The sequence below is a fragment of the Pristis pectinata genome, chromosome 6, assembly GCF_009764475.1.
Source record: "Pristis pectinata isolate sPriPec2 chromosome 6, sPriPec2.1.pri, whole genome shotgun sequence".
In the NCBI taxonomy this organism is placed as follows: Eukaryota; Metazoa; Chordata; class Chondrichthyes; order Rhinopristiformes; family Pristidae; genus Pristis; species Pristis pectinata.
In genome coordinates this window covers 52,376,773-52,399,481 of record NC_067410.1, presented here as the reverse complement: position 1 = coordinate 52,399,481, position 22,709 = coordinate 52,376,773, and the positions used below count along the sequence as shown (strand labels likewise).

At 44.3% G+C, this 22,709-nt stretch overlaps 1 protein-coding gene and 1 long non-coding RNA gene across 5 annotated transcripts in view; one reads left to right on the top strand and one right to left on the bottom strand.

The window, feature by feature from the left end:
* The window catches only part of LOC127571496 (uncharacterized), an 86,047-nt gene extending 69,448 nt beyond the window's left edge, over positions 1–16,599 (top strand). The window contains exon 3 of the long non-coding RNA XR_007956483.1: positions 16,583–16,599. This is a non-coding gene — a long non-coding RNA (uncharacterized LOC127571496). The remainder of the gene's footprint in view (positions 1–16,582) is intronic.
* The window catches only part of cacna2d2a (calcium channel, voltage-dependent, alpha 2/delta subunit 2a), a 602,032-nt gene that overhangs the window by 53,159 nt on the left and 526,164 nt on the right, over positions 1–22,709 (bottom strand). For all 4 annotated transcript variants that reach the window (XM_052017908.1, XM_052017909.1, XM_052017910.1 and 1 more), the window contains 6 exons: positions 19,534–19,624; positions 14,957–15,019; positions 10,725–10,828; positions 5,618–5,719; positions 4,113–4,207; positions 2,468–2,515 (listed from right to left, as the gene is read on the bottom strand). In XM_052017908.1, the coding sequence (XP_051873868.1) occupies positions 2,468–2,515; positions 4,113–4,207; positions 5,618–5,719; positions 10,725–10,828; positions 14,957–15,019; positions 19,534–19,624 (503 nt within the window). The remainder of the gene's footprint in view (positions 1–2,467; positions 2,516–4,112; positions 4,208–5,617; positions 5,720–10,724; positions 10,829–14,956; positions 15,020–19,533; positions 19,625–22,709) is intronic.

Here is a 22,709-nt window from a genome sequence, read left to right as displayed (position 1 = left end):
GCTAACAATTGGTTTAGATTTACATTTGTTAAAATTTTTGCCAAGGAGTTGACAGGAAAGCACGGTCTAGATACAATTATGCCCACAAAACACAGTGTAGTTACCAATGACCAATGGGATATATTAGCAATTTCAACAGCGATTTACCTCCTTCCTTGCTCCAGAAACTTCTGGCTTTCTTTGTACATCCACTGCACTATATTGAGGCCTAATATGGCCCATCTTCCATAGCTCAGTGTCTCAGGTTCATATATTGAGGTAGTCAGGGCTGAGGGTTGTCCTTTGGTACCTCCTCTCAGCCACATATTGGCAGAGATAACAAGTGCCAGCAAGCTGTGTCACCATGGGTGATCCCATCTATTTTAAGGACACAGCTAGCACAGGGTAACCATCTGCACGACAGTCATTCAAAATAATCTAACGTGAAAAAAAAGCTAAACTGTTGCTCTAAGTGCCCATCAGAAGTACACCAGTGGACACCATGTGCTCCCTCTCCAAGGACTCTGAGCATGTACATAACCAGAGAAGACAGACAGGCTGTTAGGAAGGACAGACCCAATGACAGCCCATCACTGCCTTCAGCGGCTGCCTACAAAAGGCCCAGGTACAGCCCAACAAGGAGGTCCTCTGACTGATGCACCTGCCACCCCACCCCAATCAATTCAGTCTGCACCTAAAGACTAGGAAAGTGGGGCTAAAGTATAGCCATAATCTAAGAAGCTGCCCCTTCAAGTACTGAAACAGAGAGCTGTGTAGATATGGTAGAATTCCAGGGATTCTGTGAAATAAAGCCACTCCGTGAAGCACTCTCCAAGCCAGGTCCCCAAAGCACAGGGAATGGTCACCCATGTAGGAAGCCCTCCACTTGGGACCTCTCTTGTCACAGATCAACAGTGTGTGTCTGAAGAGCAAGTGGAGACAAATGGAGTGCGTGCAAGAGGAGAGCATATGGGAAAGGCATGGAAGGGGTTTTCCTGAGTTAAGTTGTGACTGATGGGGTCGCAAGGAGAGCACTGATACTTTGGATAATTTTGGTTAACTGAGATCAACCTGGTCAGGATAGGTCAGTGATCAGTGGTCTTGTGATGCGGGGAGAGGATGGAGTGGGCCTGTATATGGTCTGTCCAGGATAACTCTGTGCTGATTCTCCTCCAGTGGAGGGAATTGGAAGTCCTATAGCCAAAGGCACTGAACACGACAAAAACTTAAAAACACTGGACTAAAATAAAACTAGTAACAAAAATAAAATGGGTTTATACTGGATCCTTAATCTGATAAAATATTGCAAGGCACTTCCCAGGGAGAGTGGTGAGGCAGGTATCATACAACGTTTAAAAAGTATCTGGATGAGCACATGAATCAGCAAGGTATAGGACACTAAGACCAAGGAGTACGACCAAGTGCTGGTAAATGGGATTAGTATAGATGTGTACTTGATGGTTGGCATGGTCGTGATGTATTGAAAAGCCTTTTTCAGTGCTGTGTAACTCAGGCAGAAATAGAAAGATAGCTTACCAGTTTTTTAGTATTAATTGTGGCCAATATTAATTCCTCAATCAACATCACTAAATAGTAGGTCTCCTGGTCAGGATTAAGTTGGTGCCTATGCAAGCCTCTGTGACTGCCTCAATTCCCACATTCCAACAGTGAGCACATTTCAAATGTTATTCAGTGGACTGTGAATGGTGAAATGTGAATGCAAATCTTTCTTCTTCAGGTGGACTTGTTGATGATGGGGTCAATAAAGAAAATTACCTGGAGGCAGTGGCAAGGGAATGTGGGAAGTGAAGATAATATCTGTTTTTCAATTTATTAAAGCAGAGGAACTTTGTGTTTAACAAGTATTTGATGTTAGCCAAGCTGCGTGACAAATCAGACACGGGAGGGATCACATGGTGACATGGTTGAGCTGGGTTTTGCTATCTGCAGTTGCACCTTGATGCTGTGTTTCCAGAAGATGTCACCAAGGACCAGGATGGATGGATCGCTGGGGAAATCCAACAGTGACAGTGCAGGAAAGTCATTGCTGGAGGTTCTCTGGTTAACACTTATCAGGTATAATGGAACCAGCCAAGGGTAATTTCAACCAATTGAATAACTGGGAAGTCATGGAGGAGAATGCTATTGTGTTAATGTTTGACACACAGAAATCAGAGGCTGGGTCAGGTAAAACTTTCGCACACAACACCTACTATAAGTCATTGGATAACAGTCAGGAGCATATTCCCCCTTCCCTGAACCTTGGACACATGACCATTTGGAACCATGGGCCAGCTCAGCTGATATTGACCCTTTAGGAGTAGGAAGGTGAAGATGACATTAACCTGTTCACCTCCTTCATGCATTGCCAGCTAAGCTTGCATGAACTGAGTTCAGCCAGAACTCTGCTTCCTGTATTCTACTTCACAGATTTCAGAATATAATTGCTGCACCAACAATTGAGAAGCATAACCCCGCTCATACCTACCTCACTGTTCACGTCACAGTCCATCTCACAGTCAGAAGATGGCATGCACTGTGCAAAGTAAAGAGAAGAAGTCAGAGTGTAGCTCTGGTGGTGTTTACGTGATCCATACCCACTGTCAAGTGGTGATTGGTACCACCAGCTTCACCACTTTATATCAACAGATCACACCAAAATTGAGTTAGAGCTTCAAAATGTAGGAACTGTACCAAACACTGTGAAAAGTGGAATATCAGTAAAGTATGACAATAGGGAGGCAGAAGGAAGTTAACAAGTCATGCAGACCCAGACCCAGAAATTGGATAGTGTGGGCTAAATGGTTTTGCAGACTACACAATCCAATTTCAATAACAATATTGCAAAATAAAGTCATGTACTAACTACAAATTGTCTAAGTCCATGATTCTTCTCCTGAGCTGTCCAGGCATCCACTGAATAACTGCAGAGGAGCCCATACCTGGTCAGTTTGTCACCTGCCTAGGAACCTATCTCAGGTAGATCTTCTTTAAGCAAAATATTTATTTGTCACTGCATCACTCCCTCTCAATCATACCCCACTCCCCCCCCCCCAACTCCCCCCCACCCACATCCTTCAACCAGCACTCTCCACTCACACTACCAACCAATCGTCAGGCCGATCACCCCAAAGGTAAACACTAACCTTCACCATCTTCAGCCCAACCTTTCCACCAATCTCCAGGCCTGACCTGACCTGACCCAGGTCTCACCAATCCACCCAGACTTTTACCACCTCCCCCATCAGCTTACTGTGACCACCAACACCCACCTCTCCACCCCAAACCTGATAATCCAACACAATTCTTGAGATCTCTATTGTCCTTCACAACTGATACCCAGTCTTCACAACTTCTACACATCCAGCCCTTTCTTCCTAACAACTTTGCCAGCCTCTCCTCCCACATTAGATGAGAACCTGTAGACCTGTTTAAAGAAAAGGCTTTTATGCACACCAAGACTATTCTGTTGTTCCTTGCACCTTTTCCTAGCTGTAGAACTTTGCAATGGCAGGCCCTCAACCAAACCACTGTGCACTGCCCACTTATAGTGTCCCCACAGGTGCCATGCAGACTCTAGACCACACTGTGCAATGGGAGGGGTGTCAATAGGTTTAAAGAATATCACTCAAGCACACTAACAGGCCATTAACAGAACTGGGTATGTCAATATAAGGATCATCATTAACTGATAATGGCACTCAATAGCAGGGAAAAGTTTCAGTATTAGGATAATCACAGATACATGGCAATTACGGGGCTGAGAGTCAATACAAGGACCACCAACTACGCACGCGCATATGCGCGCGCACACACACGCACACACACACACACAGTCCAATTACAGGGCTATGACCATCACTAATATATACTTACTAGTATCATGACAGTGTTATAAGGACTGTTATCGATCCATGTACAGTATAAATATTAGTGCTTACATATGCAGCACACACATATGCATGCACACACATATGCACGTTCCCCATACACACAAATGCATGGAAACAGCTTATCCAATGATTGAGCAGGGTGTCCGTTGAACTATCACTGATGTTCATGCTGTTCTGTAACGGGGATTGAGATGTTTTTATGCGAAGTGCAAGCGACGTGTAGCTCTGGCATGGTTTTACCTTCCTTGGCTCCACCTGGTCTCTGTTTGTCTGGTTACTGGCCAGAATTTTAAATTTTGAGAGCCATGCTTCATAGTCCAGCTTCACTCCAACCACTGAGAAAAACAGAATGAGTAGGATAATATTGAATAAGGCATGTGATTCTGCAAAATTAGAAAATCTGGAGGAAGTGAGTGGATGGGGATATTTGCAGCATTAGTGAGATCTTACTTCCAGCTCTGAAACAATGTCTGACTGCCACAGTCTCACACCATTTGCTGCTGAACCCTCATCTGTCCCTGTAGACTTGACTATTCCAACAAAGTCCAGGCCATTGCCCCAAATTCTATCCTCCAGAAACTTGAGGTCATTGAACCCTTTCTCTAGTGTCCTAACTTGGAGAAGGACATAGAAGTTGGTGAGTTCAGGGTAGGGAACAGTGATATTCTGGAGCATATTAAAATTACAAAGCAGGAGGTGTTGGAGGTTCTGGAGTGCAAAGAGGAGAATTAAATCCCCGGGGCCTGACCAGGTGTATCCCAGGATGTTATGGGAAGCATGGGAGGAGATTGCTGGGGCCTTGGCAGGAACTTCATTAGCCATAAGTGAGGTACAAGAAGACTAAAGGACAGCTAATGTTGTGCCTTTATTTAAGAAGGGCTGCAAGGACAAGCCAGGCAACCACAGGCCAGCAAACCTTATTTCAGTGGTGGGTACATTATTGGAAGGATTGAGAGACAGGATTTGGAGGGTTTGAGTTATGAGAAAAGTCTGGATAGGCTGGGTCTGTTTTCCTTGGAGCAAAGGAGGTTGAGAGGTGACATGATAGAGGTATATAAAATTATGAGAGAAATGCATAGGATAATTAGCCAGTGTCTGTTTCCCATGGTGGGGGTGTCTAAAACTGGAGCGCATAGGTTTAAGGTGACTGGGAGGAGTTTAATGGGGATCTGAGGGGTAAATTTTCACACAAAGAGTATCGAATGAGCTACCATAGGGGGTGGTGGAGGCATGAACAATAACAACATTTAAAAGGCATCTGGACAGGCATAGAGGGATATGAAATTAATTTAGGCAAGTGAGATAAGCACAGGTAGACATGATGGTCAGCATAGACACGGTGGGCTGAAGGGCCTGTTTCTATTCTGTACGACACTATGACTCTATAAGACCCACCCACTCATTTCTAGTGAACTCACTGACCTACAATGGTGCCTCATCTGGTAAAACCTTCAGATTGCAATCATAATCCCTGTTTTAAAATCCATATGTAGTCCTGCTTCTCCCTGTAACTGCAGTCTCCTCTAACCCTCTGAAGTACCCAGCTTCCTCTTTTGCACGCTTCACCTTCCTAGGTCCAATGTTCTCAATTTCTTCTGGAACCAATTTACCCCAATTTCTCCTCACATGATGTCAAATTCACTATAATAGGCCCGTGAAATATCCTGGGATGTTTTGCTGCGAAAGGGTTAGATATAAATACTTGTTTTTGATGATGAGTTGATGTGTGAACTGAATTGACATACCTGCAGGTTTCAGGGATTTTCCCTGGATGTGAAGATCCACAGCAGCACTCACAAGAATCCCAATACTACTGTTCAGCAGGTCCATCCCCAACATGGTGTTAGCTGAGAATCAATTGGAACACAAAGTTACAATTTGTCCACATCGGGATTTAATTTATTGGGATCAGTGGATGACATGGAAACAGTCACAGGAAGATAGAAAGTATATAGACAAATATGTGGGAAATGTGAAAATAACAAATGTCATATAAAACTTTGGTTAGACCACATTTGGCGTATTGTATGCAGTTCTGATCACCGCATTAGAGGAAGGATGTGAAGCCTTGGAGAGAGTGCTTAAGAGGTTCACCAGGATGTTGTCTGGATTAGAGAGTATTAGCTATAAGGAGAGGTTGGACAAACTTGATTTGTTTTCTTGGAGTGTCAGAAGCTGAGGGGAGACCTGATAGAAGTTTATAAAATTATGAGAGACAGACAGGGTAGACAGTCAGAGCCTTTTTCCCAGGGTAGAAATGTCAAATACTAGAGGACATAGGTTTAAGGTGAGAGGGGAAAGTTTAAAGGAGATTTATGAGTCAAGTGGTTTTCTTTACAGAGAGTGGTAGGTGCCTGGAATGCACTGGCAGGGTAAGTGGTGGAAGCAGAAAAGATAGCACAGTTTAAGGGGCATTTAGACAGGCATCTGTATTTAGAAACATAGAAACATAGAAAACCTACAGCACAATACAGGCCCTTCGGCCCATAAAGTTGTGCTGAACATGTCCCTACCTTAGAAATTACTAGGCTTACCCATAGCCCTCTATTTTTCTCAGCTCCATATACCTATCCAAAAGTCTCTTAAAAGACCCTATCGTATCCGCCTCCACCACCGTTGCCTGACATCTCTTCTGTACCTACTCCCCAGCACCTTAAACCTGTGTCTTCTTGTGGCAAACATTTCAGCCCTGGGAAAAAGCCTCTGGGACTATCCACACCATCAATACCTCTCATCATCTTATACACCTCTATCAGGTCACCCCTTATCCTCCGTTGCTCCAAGGAGAAAAGGCCGAGTTCACTCAACCTGTTTTCATAAGGCATGCTCCCCAATCCAGGCAACATCCTTGTAAATCTCCTCTGCACCCTTTCTATGGCTTCCATGTCCCTCCTGTAGTGAGGCGACCAGAACTGAGCACAGTACTCTAAGTGGGGTCTAACCTGCAACATTACCTCTTGGCTCCTAAATTCAGTTCCATGATTGATGAAGGACAATACACCATATGCCTTCTTAACCACAGAGTCAACCTGTACAGCTGCTTTGAGCGTCCTATGGACTCGGACCCCAAGATCCCTCTGATCCTCCACACTGCCAAGAGCCTTACCATTAATACTATATTCTGCCATCATATTTAACCTACCAAAATGAACCACTTCACACTTATCTGGGTTGAACTCCATCCGCCACTTCTCAGCCCAGTTTTGCATCTTATCTATGTCCCGCTGTAACCTCTGACAGCCCTCTACACTATCCACAACACCCCCAACCTTTGTGTCATCAGCAAACTTACGAACCATTCCCTTCACTTCCTTATCCAGGTCATATATAAAAATCACAAAGAGTAAAGGTCTCAGAACCGATCCCTGAGGTACATCACTGGTCACCAACCTCCATGCAGAATACAACCCATCAATAACCACTCTTTGCCTTCTGTGGGCAAGCCAGTTCTGGATCCACAAAGCAATGTCCCCTTGGATCCCATGCCTCCTTACTTTCTCAATAAGCCTTGCATGGGGTACCTTATCAAATGCCTTGCTGAAATCCATATACACTACATCTACTACTCTCCCTTCATCGATGTGTTTAGTCACATCCTCAAAAAATTCAGTCAGGTTCGTAAGGCAGGACCTGCCCTTGACAAAGCCATGCTGACTATTCCTAATCATATTATACCTCTCCAAATGTTCATAAATCCTGCCTCTCAATCAACTTACCAACCACTGAAGTAAGACTCACTGGTCTATAATTTCCAGGGCTATCTCTACTCCCTTTCTTGAACAAAGGAACAACATCCGCAACCCTCCAATCCTCCGAAACATCTCCCATTCCCATTGATGACGCAAAGATCATCACCAGAGGTTCAGCAATCTCCTTCCTCGCCTCCCACAGTAGCCTGGGGTACATCTCATCCGGTTCTGGTGACTTATCCAACTTGATGCTTTCCAGAAGCTCCAGCACATCCTCTTTCTTAATATCAATTTATTTTCAGGTTTCCTGCATCTGCAGTTTTGTTTTGCTTTTTGATTACAAGAAAGATGTGAAGATACAGAGATTTACATGGATGTTGGGCAGAATTGGAAAATTGTAGCTGTGGGGAAAGTTTGGAGAAAATTGAATTTTTTATTTGAATTAGAGGAGGCTAAGGGGAGACTTAATAAACTTATAGAGACATACAGCTCAACAGGCCCTTCGACCCAGAGTCCACACCAACCTTCCAGCCCTTTTACACAAATCCTACACTAATTCCATTTTATTCTCCCCACATTTCCATCAACTCTCTTATCCCCCACTAAGAATCCCCTTGAGACTGACTGTAGACCTTATACTGAGACCCCCTTGAGAGTGACAATAGATCTCACATTGAGACTCCATGAATTACAATAGATCTCTCACCTAAACACCTTGAGACTGACTATAGAGCTCTCACTGGAATCCTCTTGAAATCGACTATACATCTCACGATCAATTATTGTCCTCATTCTGAGATCCCTGGAGACCAACTATGGATCTCACACTAAGATCCTTAATAATGAATATAGGTTTCACACTGAGCTTCCTTGAAACCCATTGTAGCCCTCACACCCAGACCCCATCAACTCCAATTATAGATCCCACATGATGACCACTCAAGGCCATCAGATTTTCTGGGACCTTCTACTAATATCACATGGGGACTATGTGGGACCATCTATTAATCCTACATCCTGTGGGGCCCTCTGTCAATCCCACCCCAAGACCTGTGGGACCCTCTGATAATCCTACACATTGTTGAACCCTCTATTAACCCCACTATGAGATTCTGTGGAACCTTCAATTAATCCACCCATTCAAGTCTTTGTGGGACTTTATATCAGCACCATACCAAGATTCTGTGGGATACTAATAACTCAGTGCTGGGTTTCTGTGGGATCCTCTGTTGCTCACACGCTGAGATTCTTGAATGGTCCATTAATGCACCACAGTGGTATCCTTTCATAACATATCATCATCATAGAATCAGACAGCAAGAAACAGGCCTTTTGGCACATGTCCAAGCTGACCCACTTATACTAATCCCATTTACCAGTACTTGGTCTGTAGCCTTCTATGCAAAGACAATTCAAGTGCACACCCAGATGCTTCTTAAATATAATGAAGTCTCTGCCTCCATCATCCTCTCAGGCAGTGCGTTCCACACTCCAACCACCCTCTAGGTGAAAATTTCTCCTCAGGTCCCCTCTAAACCTCTTCACCCTAACCTAAACCTCTGCTCTTTTGTTTTATGACACACCTGTTATGGGGAAAAGTGTCCTACCATCCACCCTATCCATGCTCCTCATAATGTTGTATACCCCTTGTCTCATCCCTCATTAGTCCCCTCCTCTCCAAGGAGAACAAATCAGTCCTCTTTCCTATATCCAATCTCTGCTCATAAACACTGCATGCCAGGCAATGTCTTGGTGAATCTGCTCTAAACCTTCTCCAGTGCAATCACCTTCTTAACATCTGTGAATATTTCCCACCACGTTGCTGTTGAACCTTCAGTTGATGTACGTTACCCAAACTGACTGCAATGTCATTGAAAAAAATGCCATGTTAATGTAATCAGTTAATGTAAAATGTCTGGCTTGGCCTTTGAGGAGCTTTGGAGACACTGATAACATTGTTTGTAGGTGAATAATGAATAATTTGCAAACTCCTCATTAAAAATAACATAGAAACATGACCCTGGTATCTGTGGAACCTTCTTTTAATCCCCCATCTGAATCCCTTTGGACCCTCTATTGGACTCACATTGAAATGTTGTGGGATCTTTCATTAAGCACACCACTTGAGCCTTTGTGGGCCCTTATTACACCAAGACTACTGGACTCTTTATTCACCCCACCTGTGGGACCCTCTATTAATCACACACTGAGACACTGTTGGACCCACTTAATACCTCCGATCAACCCTCTGTGGGACCCTCTATTACTCTCAGATCAAGACTCTGTGGGATCCTTTAAAAAATCACTCCAATTAATTCCCTGTTGGTTGCTGTCTTCATTCCACAACAAATCTCTGTTGGATCCTCTAGTAATGGAACTCTTTAATAATCCCCTCAAACAATCTTCTGTGGGATCCTCTATTAACCCCCATTGGAATCGCTGTTTGAACCTCTATTAGGCTCACCCCAAGATGCTGTGGAAGCCTCTATTAATCCCAGCTGAGACTCTGTGGAATCTTCTATTACACTTAAATTAAATTTAAAAGTTTTTTTTAAATTTTATTTACAGTGTGGTAACAGGCCCTTCCAGCCCAACGAGTCCGCGCCGCCCATTTTAAACCCAAATTAACCTACCCCTATGTCTTTGCAATGTGGGAGGAAACCGGAGCACCCGGAAGAAACCCACGCAGACACGGGAGAACGTACAAACTCCTTACAGACAGCGAAGGGAATCGAAACCCGATCACTGGCGCTGTAATAGCATCGCGCTAACCGCTACGGTACCGTGCTGCTCCACGGTAGTGTAGCAGTTAGCGCGACGCTATTACAGCGCTTAGCGGTTAGCGCTGAGTCTTATAGAGTTAAGACTCTATAGGACTCAGTCTATTAATGTGTCACATCAGAGCCCTTTCAAAACATCTGTGAGTATTTCCCATGAAGTTGCTGTCGAACTTTCAATTAACATACATTACTCAAACTGACTGAAATGTCATTGGAAGAATGCTATGTTAATGTAATCAGTTAATTTAAAGTGTCTGGGTTGGCTTTTGAGGAGCTTTGGAGATGCTGATAACATTGTTTCCAGATGAATAACAAATGATTTGCAAACTCCTCATTAAAAATAAAATGCAAACACGAGCCTGGTATCTACGCAGGACACGTACGTTCCCTGTACGGTGTACTGAAGATGAAACCAGTATTGTCTAAGCTTCTCCTGTAGTAGCTTGCACTGAAGGGCTCAGGGTCTTCAATCCAATCTTCAGCAGCCCTGTAAACACATATAGCACAGTGCTAGGCAAGAAATTTCTACCATCCACACTCTCTATGGCTCAAGACACCCAGCTAGTTAGAACATAGAATCAAAGAAAATTTATGACAATGAGGGAGGTGTTTGATTCAAAGTGCCTGTGCAGGTCATAGTATGTCCTAAGTCACCCTGAATTCTTGTTCATCATGGCCATGACCACACACAATCACAGGAAATGAGTGAAATATCAATGTATCATATTGTAGAGTCCCTCACCCTTTCAGTGAGGGAACAAGTGGTCAAAGTTTATTTGAAGTCAAATTGTTCTCTTTGCCAGATTCTTTTAATAAGTTCTGAAACAAATCACAGCACCTTACTCAGTCCAAGGCCCAGAGTCTCCCACTGATTCAACACATCCAATCAACCAATTGGATGAAAACATGAAGTGATCAAACTGAGTACCGAACCTTAATTTGCCTCAGTTCCCTCTTTGGGAGTTATACTTAAAGCCACAGAGAGAGGGTGAGATTGGGGCAATTAGTCATTGTAATTTCGAAGGGTCAGTGTAATTAAGGGGCAGTGTAATTCCAAGAGACAGTGTAAATTCAAGGGTCAGTGCCAATCCAAGGGGAAGTGTAATTCCAAGATTGACGGTAACTCCAGGGACAGTGTGACTCTTACAGACAGCTTAATTCCAGTGGCAATGCAAGGCCAGGGGCATCTTTACTCTGAGGAACAGTGGAACCCGACAAACATAGTCTGGGAGCAGCTACTTGCAGGTCATTTGACATCTGACAAGTGGCAGTCTTTTAAAAGTGAAATAGTGAGGTTTCAGAGCCCATGTGTTCCCGTAAGGGTGAAGGGTATGGAAAGGAAGCATAAGGCAGGTGCAGAGAACTGAAAAGAGGGGAGGTCCTTCAGGAGTATAGAATGTGTTGGTGCTTAGAAAAGAAATTAGGAGGACAAAGAAGGGTCATGAAATATGACTGATTAAGGAAAAGTTTATAAGATTAAGGAAAGTCTCAAGGTATTATATAAAAATATTAAGAGCAAGAGGACAACCAGGGAGTGAGTGGGACTGGTTAGGGACCTAAGAGACAATCTGTGGGTTGAGCCGGAGAATGTGGTGAAGTCTTATATGAATACTTCTCTGTGTTCACTGTGGAGAAAGACATTGTGGCTTTGGATTTTTGGGAGGGTGATGGGCTATTCTAAGGCAATAGTAACCTTAAAAAGGTGTTAGATGCCTTAATGGGCAAATTGATGGATAGAGCCCCCAGGCCTGATGAGATGTATCCCAGGCTGTTATGGGAGGCAAGAGAGGAGATTGCTGGGGCCCTGACAGAGATTTTTAAATCTTCGCTGGCCACAGGTGCGGTGCCAAATAACTGGAGGGTAGCAAATGTGGGATTTTTATTAAAGGGCAGCAGGGATAAACCAGGTAGCCACATAAAGTCATAGAACAGCCCAGAAACAGGTGCTTCAGCACGCCACGTCCATGCTGACCATTCTCCCCATCTACACTGACCCCATTTTCCCACATTAAGTCCGTATCCTTCTACACCTTGCCTGTGGAACATTTCAGTTATCAGGCTAAAATCACTGATGGACAAATTATGCAAAACAAAAATTAGGGACAGGATTAGTTTACACAGATTGACTCGGGATAGTCAGCACGGCTTTATTGATTGGAGATCCCAACTGATTAAACTGATTGAATTTTTTGATGAGGAAGCAAAATGTTTTCATGAGGGTAGTGCAGTTGATGTGGTCTACATAGATTTCAGAAAATCCTTTCACAAGGTCCCAAAAGGTTATGGAGACATCCAAAAGGTTACAGCCCATGGGATCCAGGGCAAGTTGGCAATTCGGATTCAAAATTGGCTTGGTTTTAGGAGACAGAGGGTGATGGTGGAGGGTTGGTTTTGTGATTGGAAGCCTGTGAACAGTGGTGTCCCACAGGGATCGGTGCTGGAAACCTTGCTGTTTGTTATATACATCAATGATTCCAATATTAATGTAGGAGGTATGGTAAGTAAGTTTGCTGATGGTAACTCCAAGGGCAGTGTGACTCCAACAGGCAGTTTAATTCCATAGAATATTGGTGGTGTTGTTGATACTGAGGAAGATAGTCTCAGGCTACAGGATGATACTGATCAGTTGAACAATGGTGAATGGAATTTAATCACAACACTTGTGAGGTGATACATTTTGGGAGGTCCAATAAGGGTAGGACATATACCATGAATGGTAGGGCCTTAGGAAGTATTGAGGAACAAAGGGACCTTGGTGTACAAGTCTATAGATCTGTGAATGGTAGATTAGATGGTGAAGAAGGCATATTGCTTGCCTTCATTAGCTGGGGCCTAGACTATAAGACTATAGATCAATTTTATAAAACAGGTTAGGCCACAACTGGAGTCCTATGTTGTTTGTCACTCATTCTCCAGTAATACCATGACATCTAGTCTATAGTGATACGATGTGTACGGAGACGGCTGATTAGACCAATCTGGGCTCGAAGGTTCCTTTCACATGGGTGACAGAGGGGTAGGGATGCTGAAGCATCAGTTCTTGATTTTTGATATTCTCTTTTCCTCTTTGCTTCCTCCATTTTAGCTTCCTCATGTGAGCAAATACCGCTTTTTATGTGGGTACGCCAAACAGGACAATCCAATGCTTGTTGTTACCAATCAGAATGTTGTAACTCTTCGGGGATGTTCTAAGAGAGTCTTCTGTTGTGTGCAGTTCCAGTTGCCATGCTATGTGAAGGATGTGAATGCACTGGAGAGGGTGCGGAGGAGATTTAGCAGCATGTTGCCTGGGATGCAACAGTTCAGTTATGATGAGCAACTGGAGAGGCTGGGATTGTTTGCTTTGGAGCAGAGGGGCTGAAGGGGGACCTGATAGGGGACCTGATAATTACGAGGCGCCTAGCCAGATAGTGAAAAAGAAGTGAAACAAGAAGTTAAAACCAGGGGGCATAGGTTTAAGGTGAGGACTATGCGGGTTAGAGGGGTTCTGAAAAATTATTATTTCACCCAAAAGGTGGTTGGAATCTGAAGTGCATAGCCTGAGAAGGTGGTGAAGACAAGTACTCTCAACTGGCAAGGCATAGAAGGCTACAGACCAGGTGTGGAGAAGTGGGATCAGTATAGATGGTTGGTGTGGACATAGTGGTCCATAAGGTCTCTTTCTGTGCAGTATGACTCAATGACTATGACTCAATGACTATGACTCCAAAGAGCAGTGTATAACTGTGGGGCAGAGTAGCTGCATGGGGCAGTGTAACTCCATGGGGAAGTGTAACAAAGTGCAACTGTGGGGGTTAGTGTCTTGTATCTGAGAGTCAGTGTGTTGTAACTCTGAGGGTAACTCTGTTGTAACTCTGACAGTCGATGAGAATGATCACTCTAATGGCAGTGTAATTTTTGATGAGACACCACCGTCAGCATATCTCCAGCTGCAGTGTAACTGCAGGGTGAGTGTGTCATTAAACAGTAGTAAACTTACACAGTTAATGCAACTCAGATGGGCCCTGTAACCTTCAGGGTCCATGTGTTAACTGTCTGAGGGTCAATGTGCTGTATCTGTGTGGATCAGTGTGTTGTAACTGTGTGGCTCAGTGTGCTGCAAGTCTGAAGGTCAGTGTGTTGTAACTCTGAGAGTCGTGTGTTGTGACTGTGTGGATCAGTGTGTTGTAACTGTGGGGGTCAGTATGTTGTAAATCTGGTGGTCAGAGTTCTGTAACTGAGCATCTGGTGGGCTGAATCTCAGAGCATTTGTGCTTTTCTGAAGGTCATTTTCTCTCTTGGTGAACATTTTACAGAGCACGTTTATTTCATGGTTGGCATTTGGCTTGTATCTTGCGAGATGAACTGTTGATGTTGAGTCTGATAATTGTTCCCCATTATGACCACTTGGAGTCCAAGTTTAGGACATTAAATAACCTGGAATCAGATGCGGGAGGATTGGTGAACACACAATTATTAGATAAACATTAAACACCTTGCAGCCCCTTAATGCCTAAAAGGAATCACCCTCATATTCCCACCAATGTAATCAACTCTTAGTTGGCCTGTGAGTTGGCAGAAGAAGCCTCTCATTTCACAGGCAAATCATTTAAAGAAAGAGAAGCTGGATACTCACTTGGCTGGAAATACTCTCGTGACTCCTCCATCTGTGGCTACGAAAACCGCAAGCAGACCCAGCCTAAAATTTTGGGTTTGTGAAGGAGACAGGCACGGATGGATAAAAGTCAGGGATTTTTATCCAGTCAGGGATAAAAGTCAGGGATAAAAGTCAGTGACACAGAGACAATGAGAAAGATTGAGGTCAGTGGAAAGGAGACAGACAGCAAATGGAGTGGCTCAAAGGTAGACAGAGTAAAAGGATGATGAACGATAAGATGAAATGAAACACAGAGATAGAAACCGAGTAGGAGAGAGGTGTATATTGAGAGTGAGCCATGTAGAGCAAGAGACACACATAGAGTGAGACAGAGAGAAACCCAGAAAGAGGGTGAAAGTGGGATATAAGAAGCAGAGAGGAGGGGAGAGATAAAATAAGTTAATTGTTCAAGACAATCTCATCCACCAGTGGATTCTCAGCTCTGATCAGCTTTGAATGCTCTGTGGAATTTTCCTGTATGACTCATTTGAATTCCTTGCACCAAGTCACTTTGGAACAATGATTCCCTTTGTTGCAATCAACACAAAGTGAACTTAACTAAACAGAAATTGGCAAAGTCAGTCACTTTAATCGTATCTGAGGTGAAAACTGTATCCTTATAGATAACTTCTTCACTTACTAAAACACAAGAGGAGGGATTCAGCCCATTGAGTCCATGGTAACACCCAATTGAGGAATCCCCTCAGTCCCATTTCCCCTCTCATTTCCCTGCAGCCCTTCATCTTAGTCTCTCTCACCTGCTCATCAACTCCTCTCTGATTCTCCTGACACCCATCCACACTAGGAGTAATTTACTGTTACCAATTAACTACCAGCATGTCTTTGGGATGTGGGAGAAAACCCAGATGGTTACAGGGAGGTCATGCAAACTCATGCAGAGGGCACCTGGCGTCAGCATTGAACCCTGATCCCTGGTGCCATGAGGCAGCAGCAGTAATTGCAGCAGGTTCAACCAGATTGCTCAGGAAATGGTGCGGGTGGTCGCAGAGAGCTGATTACAACGTGGGTGTTGTGCCTGCTATTGGCTGGAGATCTATTGTGACCCTCTAATTTGGTGTTGTATCTGACTGGGCGTTATTGTTACTGCTGTGCTAAATGCCGCAGGGAATCTTTGGACAGGCTGCACCAGGCAGCCAGGGATTGCCTGAATTATAGTTCACTTTACTATTTTCAGAGCGCTGTATCAGTTAGTGCTGTTATCTCTCTGCTCCAGGGTTTGATCCTGACCTCGGGTGATGTCAGTGTGGAGTTTGCATGTTCTCCCTGAAACTGCATGGGTTTCCTCCTGGTGCTCCTGTTTCCTCCCACATCCCAAGGACAGGATGGTAGCTAAAGTGATAGTTTAGTGTTAGTGGGTGGTAGGAGAATCTGGGGGGTGCGTAGGTTACAGGGAAAGAAAGAGGTGAGAAATTGATGGGAGCGCTCTGAGAGCCAAGACAAACTCGATGCACTGAGTGCCTTCTATTTTGTAAGAAAATGTAAAAGTACATTTTGTTGTCTGTATTATATGCCCTGTCTCTGCACTCAGCATTACTGGTCTGTTAAACCAGTTGTTAACATGTCTGTTTTTCTGCCATAAAACAGGACAACATCATGCACGCATTCAGCTACACATCTTCACCATCAACCATGATGGGTAGGACAGGAAAAGAAACTGAAGCAGTTGCTGGACACTTTGGATGTAAGAAAGCCAAGGGGCATACAGCCAGAACTGGTCTGCTCTGAATGTTGCTGGCCACAGTCTGGTCTTGTTTGGGAAAACCAGCTCTTAACCAATGGCCTTAGCAGGACTGCAGGCTGCCAGCAGAGGGAGGAGATGGAAAGAATAATTGAATGTAGAACCAGGAAGAGCACTTCACTGGTCCTCTCTCCATGGCATTGCCAAAAATCCACTGCTGACCCATCTTCACCCCCTCAGGATTACCTCTCTCATCCCAGTCCTACTTGCAGCCGATACAGAAGGGGTCAATTTCAAACAAGATTGGCGGACCAGCAGGAAATTGAATCCAGTCAGTTTCACCCAATATTGAGTTTGCCCTGAGTCTCCCAGTTGTGCTCCAGGAATCAGTCCCTGGCCTGTTTAATTTGTTGGCTTTGTTTCGACACTAAACCTCATTCCACTTGCAAAAAGCCAAATGGCAACTCTCAGAAATGCTGAGGCAATGACAAGGGCCGGAACCACACACATTCACCCTGCACTCGCTCAGCAGCCCATGTGTTCTACAAAGAACATAGAACAGTACAACACTGGACAGGCCATTTGGCCCATGGTGTGGTGCCAATCTTGATGCTGACTAAAACCAAATGTCTTCCTCTTGTTTATCATCCATGTCCCACACATATTCATGTGTCTATCCAAAACCTCTTAAACTCCACCAAACTACCTGATTCCACTACTACCCCTGGTAACCCATTCCAGGTACCTACCACTCTCTGCATAAAAAACTTGCCCCTCACATTGTCTTTAAAACTCCCCCCTCTAATCTTAAAAAGCATGCCCTCTGGGGTTTGATATTTCTACCCTGGGGAACAGACTCTGACTGTCTACCCTATATATGCCTTTCATAATTTTAAAAACCTCTATTGGGTCTCTCCTCAGCCTCTGATGCTCTATGGAGAACAATCCAAGTTTGTCCAACCTGTCTTTATAGCTCATACCCTCTAATCCAGGCAGCATCCTGGTAAACCTCTTCTGCATCTTTTCCACAGTCTCTACATCCTTGTTATAACGGGGTGACCAGAACTCCACACATACTCCAAATACAGTCTGACTAAAGATCTATATAGCTGCAGCTTGACTTCCTTACTCTTATCCTCAACAGCACTACCAATGAAGGCAAGCATTCCACACGCCTTCTTTACCACCTTATCCACTTGCACAGCCACTTTCAGTGAACAATGGACTTGGACCCCAAGATCCCTCTGTACCTCAGTGCTATTAAGGGGCCTACCATTAACTGTATACTTTCTCCTTTCATTTGACCTCACACTTGCCTGGATTAAACTCCATCTGCCACTTCTTTGCCCATATTTGAAACGGATCTGTATCCCGCTGTATTCTTTGATGGTCCTTTACACTGTCCACAACTCCACCAAGTCATCCGCAAACTTGCTAATCCACCCATCTACATTCTCATCCAAATCATTGATCTATATCACAAACAGAGGTCCCAGCACCCATCCTTGCAGAACACCACTGGTCACTGACCTCCAACCAGAGTAACAGCCTTCCACCCCTACTCTCTCTCTTCTATGGGCAAGCCAGTTCCGAATCCAAACTTGCAATTCACCCTGGATCCCATGCATCATTATCTTCTGAGTCAACCTACCATGAGGGACCTTGTCAAATGCGTTACTAAAATCCATGTAGATAACGTCCACTGCCTTACCCTCATCAAGCACCTTTGTCACCTCCTCAAAAAAAAGTCTATCAAGTTTGTAAGGCATGGCCTGCCCCCGCACAAAGCCATGCTGACTGTCCCCATGCAAGCCATGCCTTTCCAAATAGGCATAAATCCATCCCTGAGTATCCTTTCTTATAGCTTCCCTACCATTGACGTGAGGCTCACTGGCCTACAGTTACCTGGATTTCCTATCTCCCTTCTTGAACAGAGGCACAACATCTGCTACTCTCCAGTGACCTATCCAACTTAATGCTTTTCAGCACAACCTCCCAACACATGTCCCAACATGTCCCAACACATTAGCATGCCCCACTCTGCCTTCACTATCCTCCCATTCCTTCTCCTCTGTAAATACTAGCGCAAAGTACTCAGTTGCTCCATAATTCTGAAGCCCTCTTTCCTGCACCAGCTTCTTAGCCACGTATTGAACTGCACTTTGTATCTATTTCTCATCTCACTAGCATGTGGAACAGGTAGTAATCCTGAGATTACAACCCTGGAAGTCCTGCTTTTTAACTTGCTACCGAGCTCCCTGAAATCATTTTGCAGGACCTCATCCCTGTTCCTGCTATGTCATTGGCACTAATATGGACCACGACCTCTGGCTGCTCACCGTCCCCCCTCAGAATGTCCTATGCCTGCTGCAGGATATCCTTAACCCTGGCATTGGGGGGCAATACACCATTCTGGAGTCTCGACTGCAGCCTCAGAAATGCCTAGCTGAACCCCTTACTATCGAGTATCCTATCACTATCGCTCTGCCCTGTCTGGGTATACCATGTGATGGCAATGATTATGCAGGAATTGCAGAGGTAGGAAAAATCTCCTCATAATGTTTTACAACATGATAGATGCTCTATAAATGCAAGTTGTTGCTGGTGTGTGTATCTTTGGTGATACAATTTAACCTCTGATTTAATACAGATCAGGAATAGAGATAGAAGCCTCACTTTTGCTTGAATTCCACCTAAGCTATGAAGTCACCAGGGAGCTGGAACAATGCAATTTTTGTTCACTGCAGTGTGTCCCATGCTGCCCTGTCACTCATCCTGCAGCACTGCCATCTGGTATGGTAATGACCCTGCTCCCTTCTGACCTGCGTCAATAACTTGTGTAGCACCAAGAACTTACGTGTGCAAGTCGTGATTCTTCCAGACTTTCTCGACTAACTTGGCAGTGATTCCTGAATCCAAGATCAAATTATAGATCAAGTCTGATTCACCTGGAGAAACACAGAGATGAGGTGGAATGTTACTAACAGGTTTCTGGACTTGGTCCTGTTGCAATCTACACGGAGGTTATGAGGTTGTAATCTCAGGTTGACTTTCCCTGGAATGATCAAGAGAGCAATATTTATAGTGTTCATTACAATAAGGACACACACTTCACTTTGAATAGTTCATAAACACCAGGTGCAGCTGACTTCACTAAAAGGCACTCTCAAGAACAGGTCCCATCTAGCTCCATTTAGGGCATTAAGGCTTATATCTCCCATCAATGCCTTCTTCTGAGACATTCCTGTTCTTTTCCAAAAGTCTGCCTCCAGATAGAAAAAGGGATTGCTTGTGAACATGCCCTCCAAGTGGAGATTTGGCCCAGAAGCTCTTACAAATTTCTATAGATGTATGGTGCAGGAAATCCTGACTGGTTGCATCACACCCTGGTATGGAGGCTCCAATGCACAGGATTGCAAGAGACTGCAGAGGGTTGTAGACTCAGCCAGATCCATCACAGGCACAACCCTCCCCACCATCGAAGACACCGTCAAGAGGTGGTGCCTCAAAAAGGCGGCATCCATCACTAAGGACCCTAACCATCTGGGGCATGCTCTCTTTTCATTACTACCATCGGGGAGGAGGTACAGGAGCCTGAAGACCCACACTCAATGATTCAGGAACAGCTTCTTCCCCTCTGTCATCAGATTTCTGAATGCTCCATGAACTCATGAACATTACCTTGTTATTCCCTTTTTTTTGCACTATTTGTTTTTGTCATTTATGGTAATTTTATGTCTTTGCACTGTACTGGTGCCGCAAAACAACAAATTTCACCTCATCCAAGTCAGTGATAATAAATGTGCTTCTGAAAGTGTGCTTGGCTGGAAGTATGTGCAGGAATTGCTGACTGTGCATCATGGTGTTGACATGGTTAATCAGAGAGATCATAGAATCACTGCATTTGGGTTAGGCTAATTAGTGAGAGCACAGGGTCACTATTTTAGGCTTAGGTTAAGTGACAATTGGTGAGCAAATTCTACCAGTGAAACGTAGAATCAGAGGAATATACAGGAGAGGAGAATGATGCTAGGAGGATGCTAGTCAAAGTGGAGCTATTTAGATTATTCCCTTTTCTCAGCTCTCAGTGTGTAGCCTTGAAGGTCATGGGTCTTCCAGTCCCCCTTCAGGCATTGTTTCTGTGGCGAGAGTTCTGTCTCCACCTTCCTTTCAGGTAGTGACTTCCAGACACCCACAACACTTCAGCTTTAACATTTCTTTCCTCATCCCCCCTCTAATCCTCCCATTAGTTTTCTCATTAGTGACCTTTGCCAAGGAAATGGTTCCTTCCTATTCACCCAGTCTGAGCCTCTTATCATTTTGTTCACCTCAGTTAGTTCTCTCTCTGGTTCCTTTGTTCACATGAAACCACTTAAACGGTCCCTCTTCCAGTCCTGGCAGCATCCTCATACATCTCGTCTGCATCCTTGTTATCGTACCCCTGCTGTTGTGTGGAAGTATGTCAGGGCATGCTTGGGTTACAGGGTTAACCAGTGATATCACAAGGGTAATATAATGTCACATCTGAGAATAAACCCTTCCTTCCTCCTGTCACCAACAGCTCCAAGCTTGGGATTACAGTAATATGCCACATTATAGGTTTCCTGCCATGGTGTTGCCTGCCTTTCTCAGAATGACTGATATCCATTAATAACATAATAGATTCTGATGGATTGTAGGTAGATTTGGCACGTATGTTGTGGTGACAACACTGGGTGGGCCCACGTTCCAATAATTAGTAGCTGCACTGTACTGACTTTAAAATTTGGAACTGTCTACACATGTTATGCTTCTCCCACAGATTGTATTTCAAGTTGATGAATCACAACTCCTTGTTGAACACCATTTGGAGGAAGTGCAGTGAGTACCATGGGCTCAATACACAGAATGTCTTCATGCCCATAACCAAGAGTGGCTCAGTAGCATCAACACGGCCCAGAATGACCAGATCTTGAAGGACATAACTGCAGGACTAGGTCAGATCCAGTTACTCAACACTGTTCATCCACGACGTCCTGTGGACCACAGTACAGCATAAATGTCCACACCACAACCTGTCACCTCAGAGCCTGGCATATCCCTCACTCTACCATTAATATCAACCCTGGTTCAGTGAGAGTGTAGAGGGGAGGCCAAGATTATCAAGTGAACATAAAAAAAAGAGCTGCCATCCTGATGAAGCAGCAATGCAGATTAGATGCTTGTAAAACAACAAAGGTTGCATGCAATAGACAGAGCTCAGCACTCTCACAGCTAACAGATCAGATAAAAGCTCTGCAGTCCTACTGTGTCTAGTTACAAACAATTAAACACCTTATGAGAGGGTGCAAACATATTCAGACAGAAGAGCTGAGTGCAGGAAGCATCATCTCAGCTTCCTCCTTCCATGTCAACCATAACAAAAGCAAGCGTTCAACCAATTTGATTCACTACATGTAATGTCAAGAGATGGCCAAGAGCATGAGATATACCAAAGGCCGTGGAGCCCAACTATATCCCTTCGGATCTGCTGAGCTGATAAATTGTTTCTGTACAGTTACTCCACCAAGCAACCAAATGAAAATTTGTTTTGGTTTGTTCACTCCACAAAAAGTAAGACAAATCCTGTTCAACTAATTATCTCCCAATTGGTATATATGGTGGTGGTGTAGCGGTTAACTCACTGGCCTAGTAATTCAGAGGAGCCAAGCTAACAGTCTAGAGATGTGAGATAAAATCCCACCATGAGATTTAGGAAAGAAAAAGTTATCCCCAATAACAGTCATTAAAAGCTCCTCTGGTTCTCTGATGTCCTTACCCAGTCTGGCCTACATGTGACTCCAGATCCAAGAAACACAGTGGTGCAGTTAGTAGAGTCGCTGCCTTACAGTTCCAGCCAGACCAGTTCAATCCTGACCTCAGGTGCTGTCTGTGTGGAGTTTGCACGTTCTCCCTGTGACTGCATGGGTTTCCTCCTGGTGCTCCAGTTTCCTCCCACATCCCAAAGACAAGCAAATGAAATGGCCGCTGTAAATTGCCCCTAGGAGGTAGGTG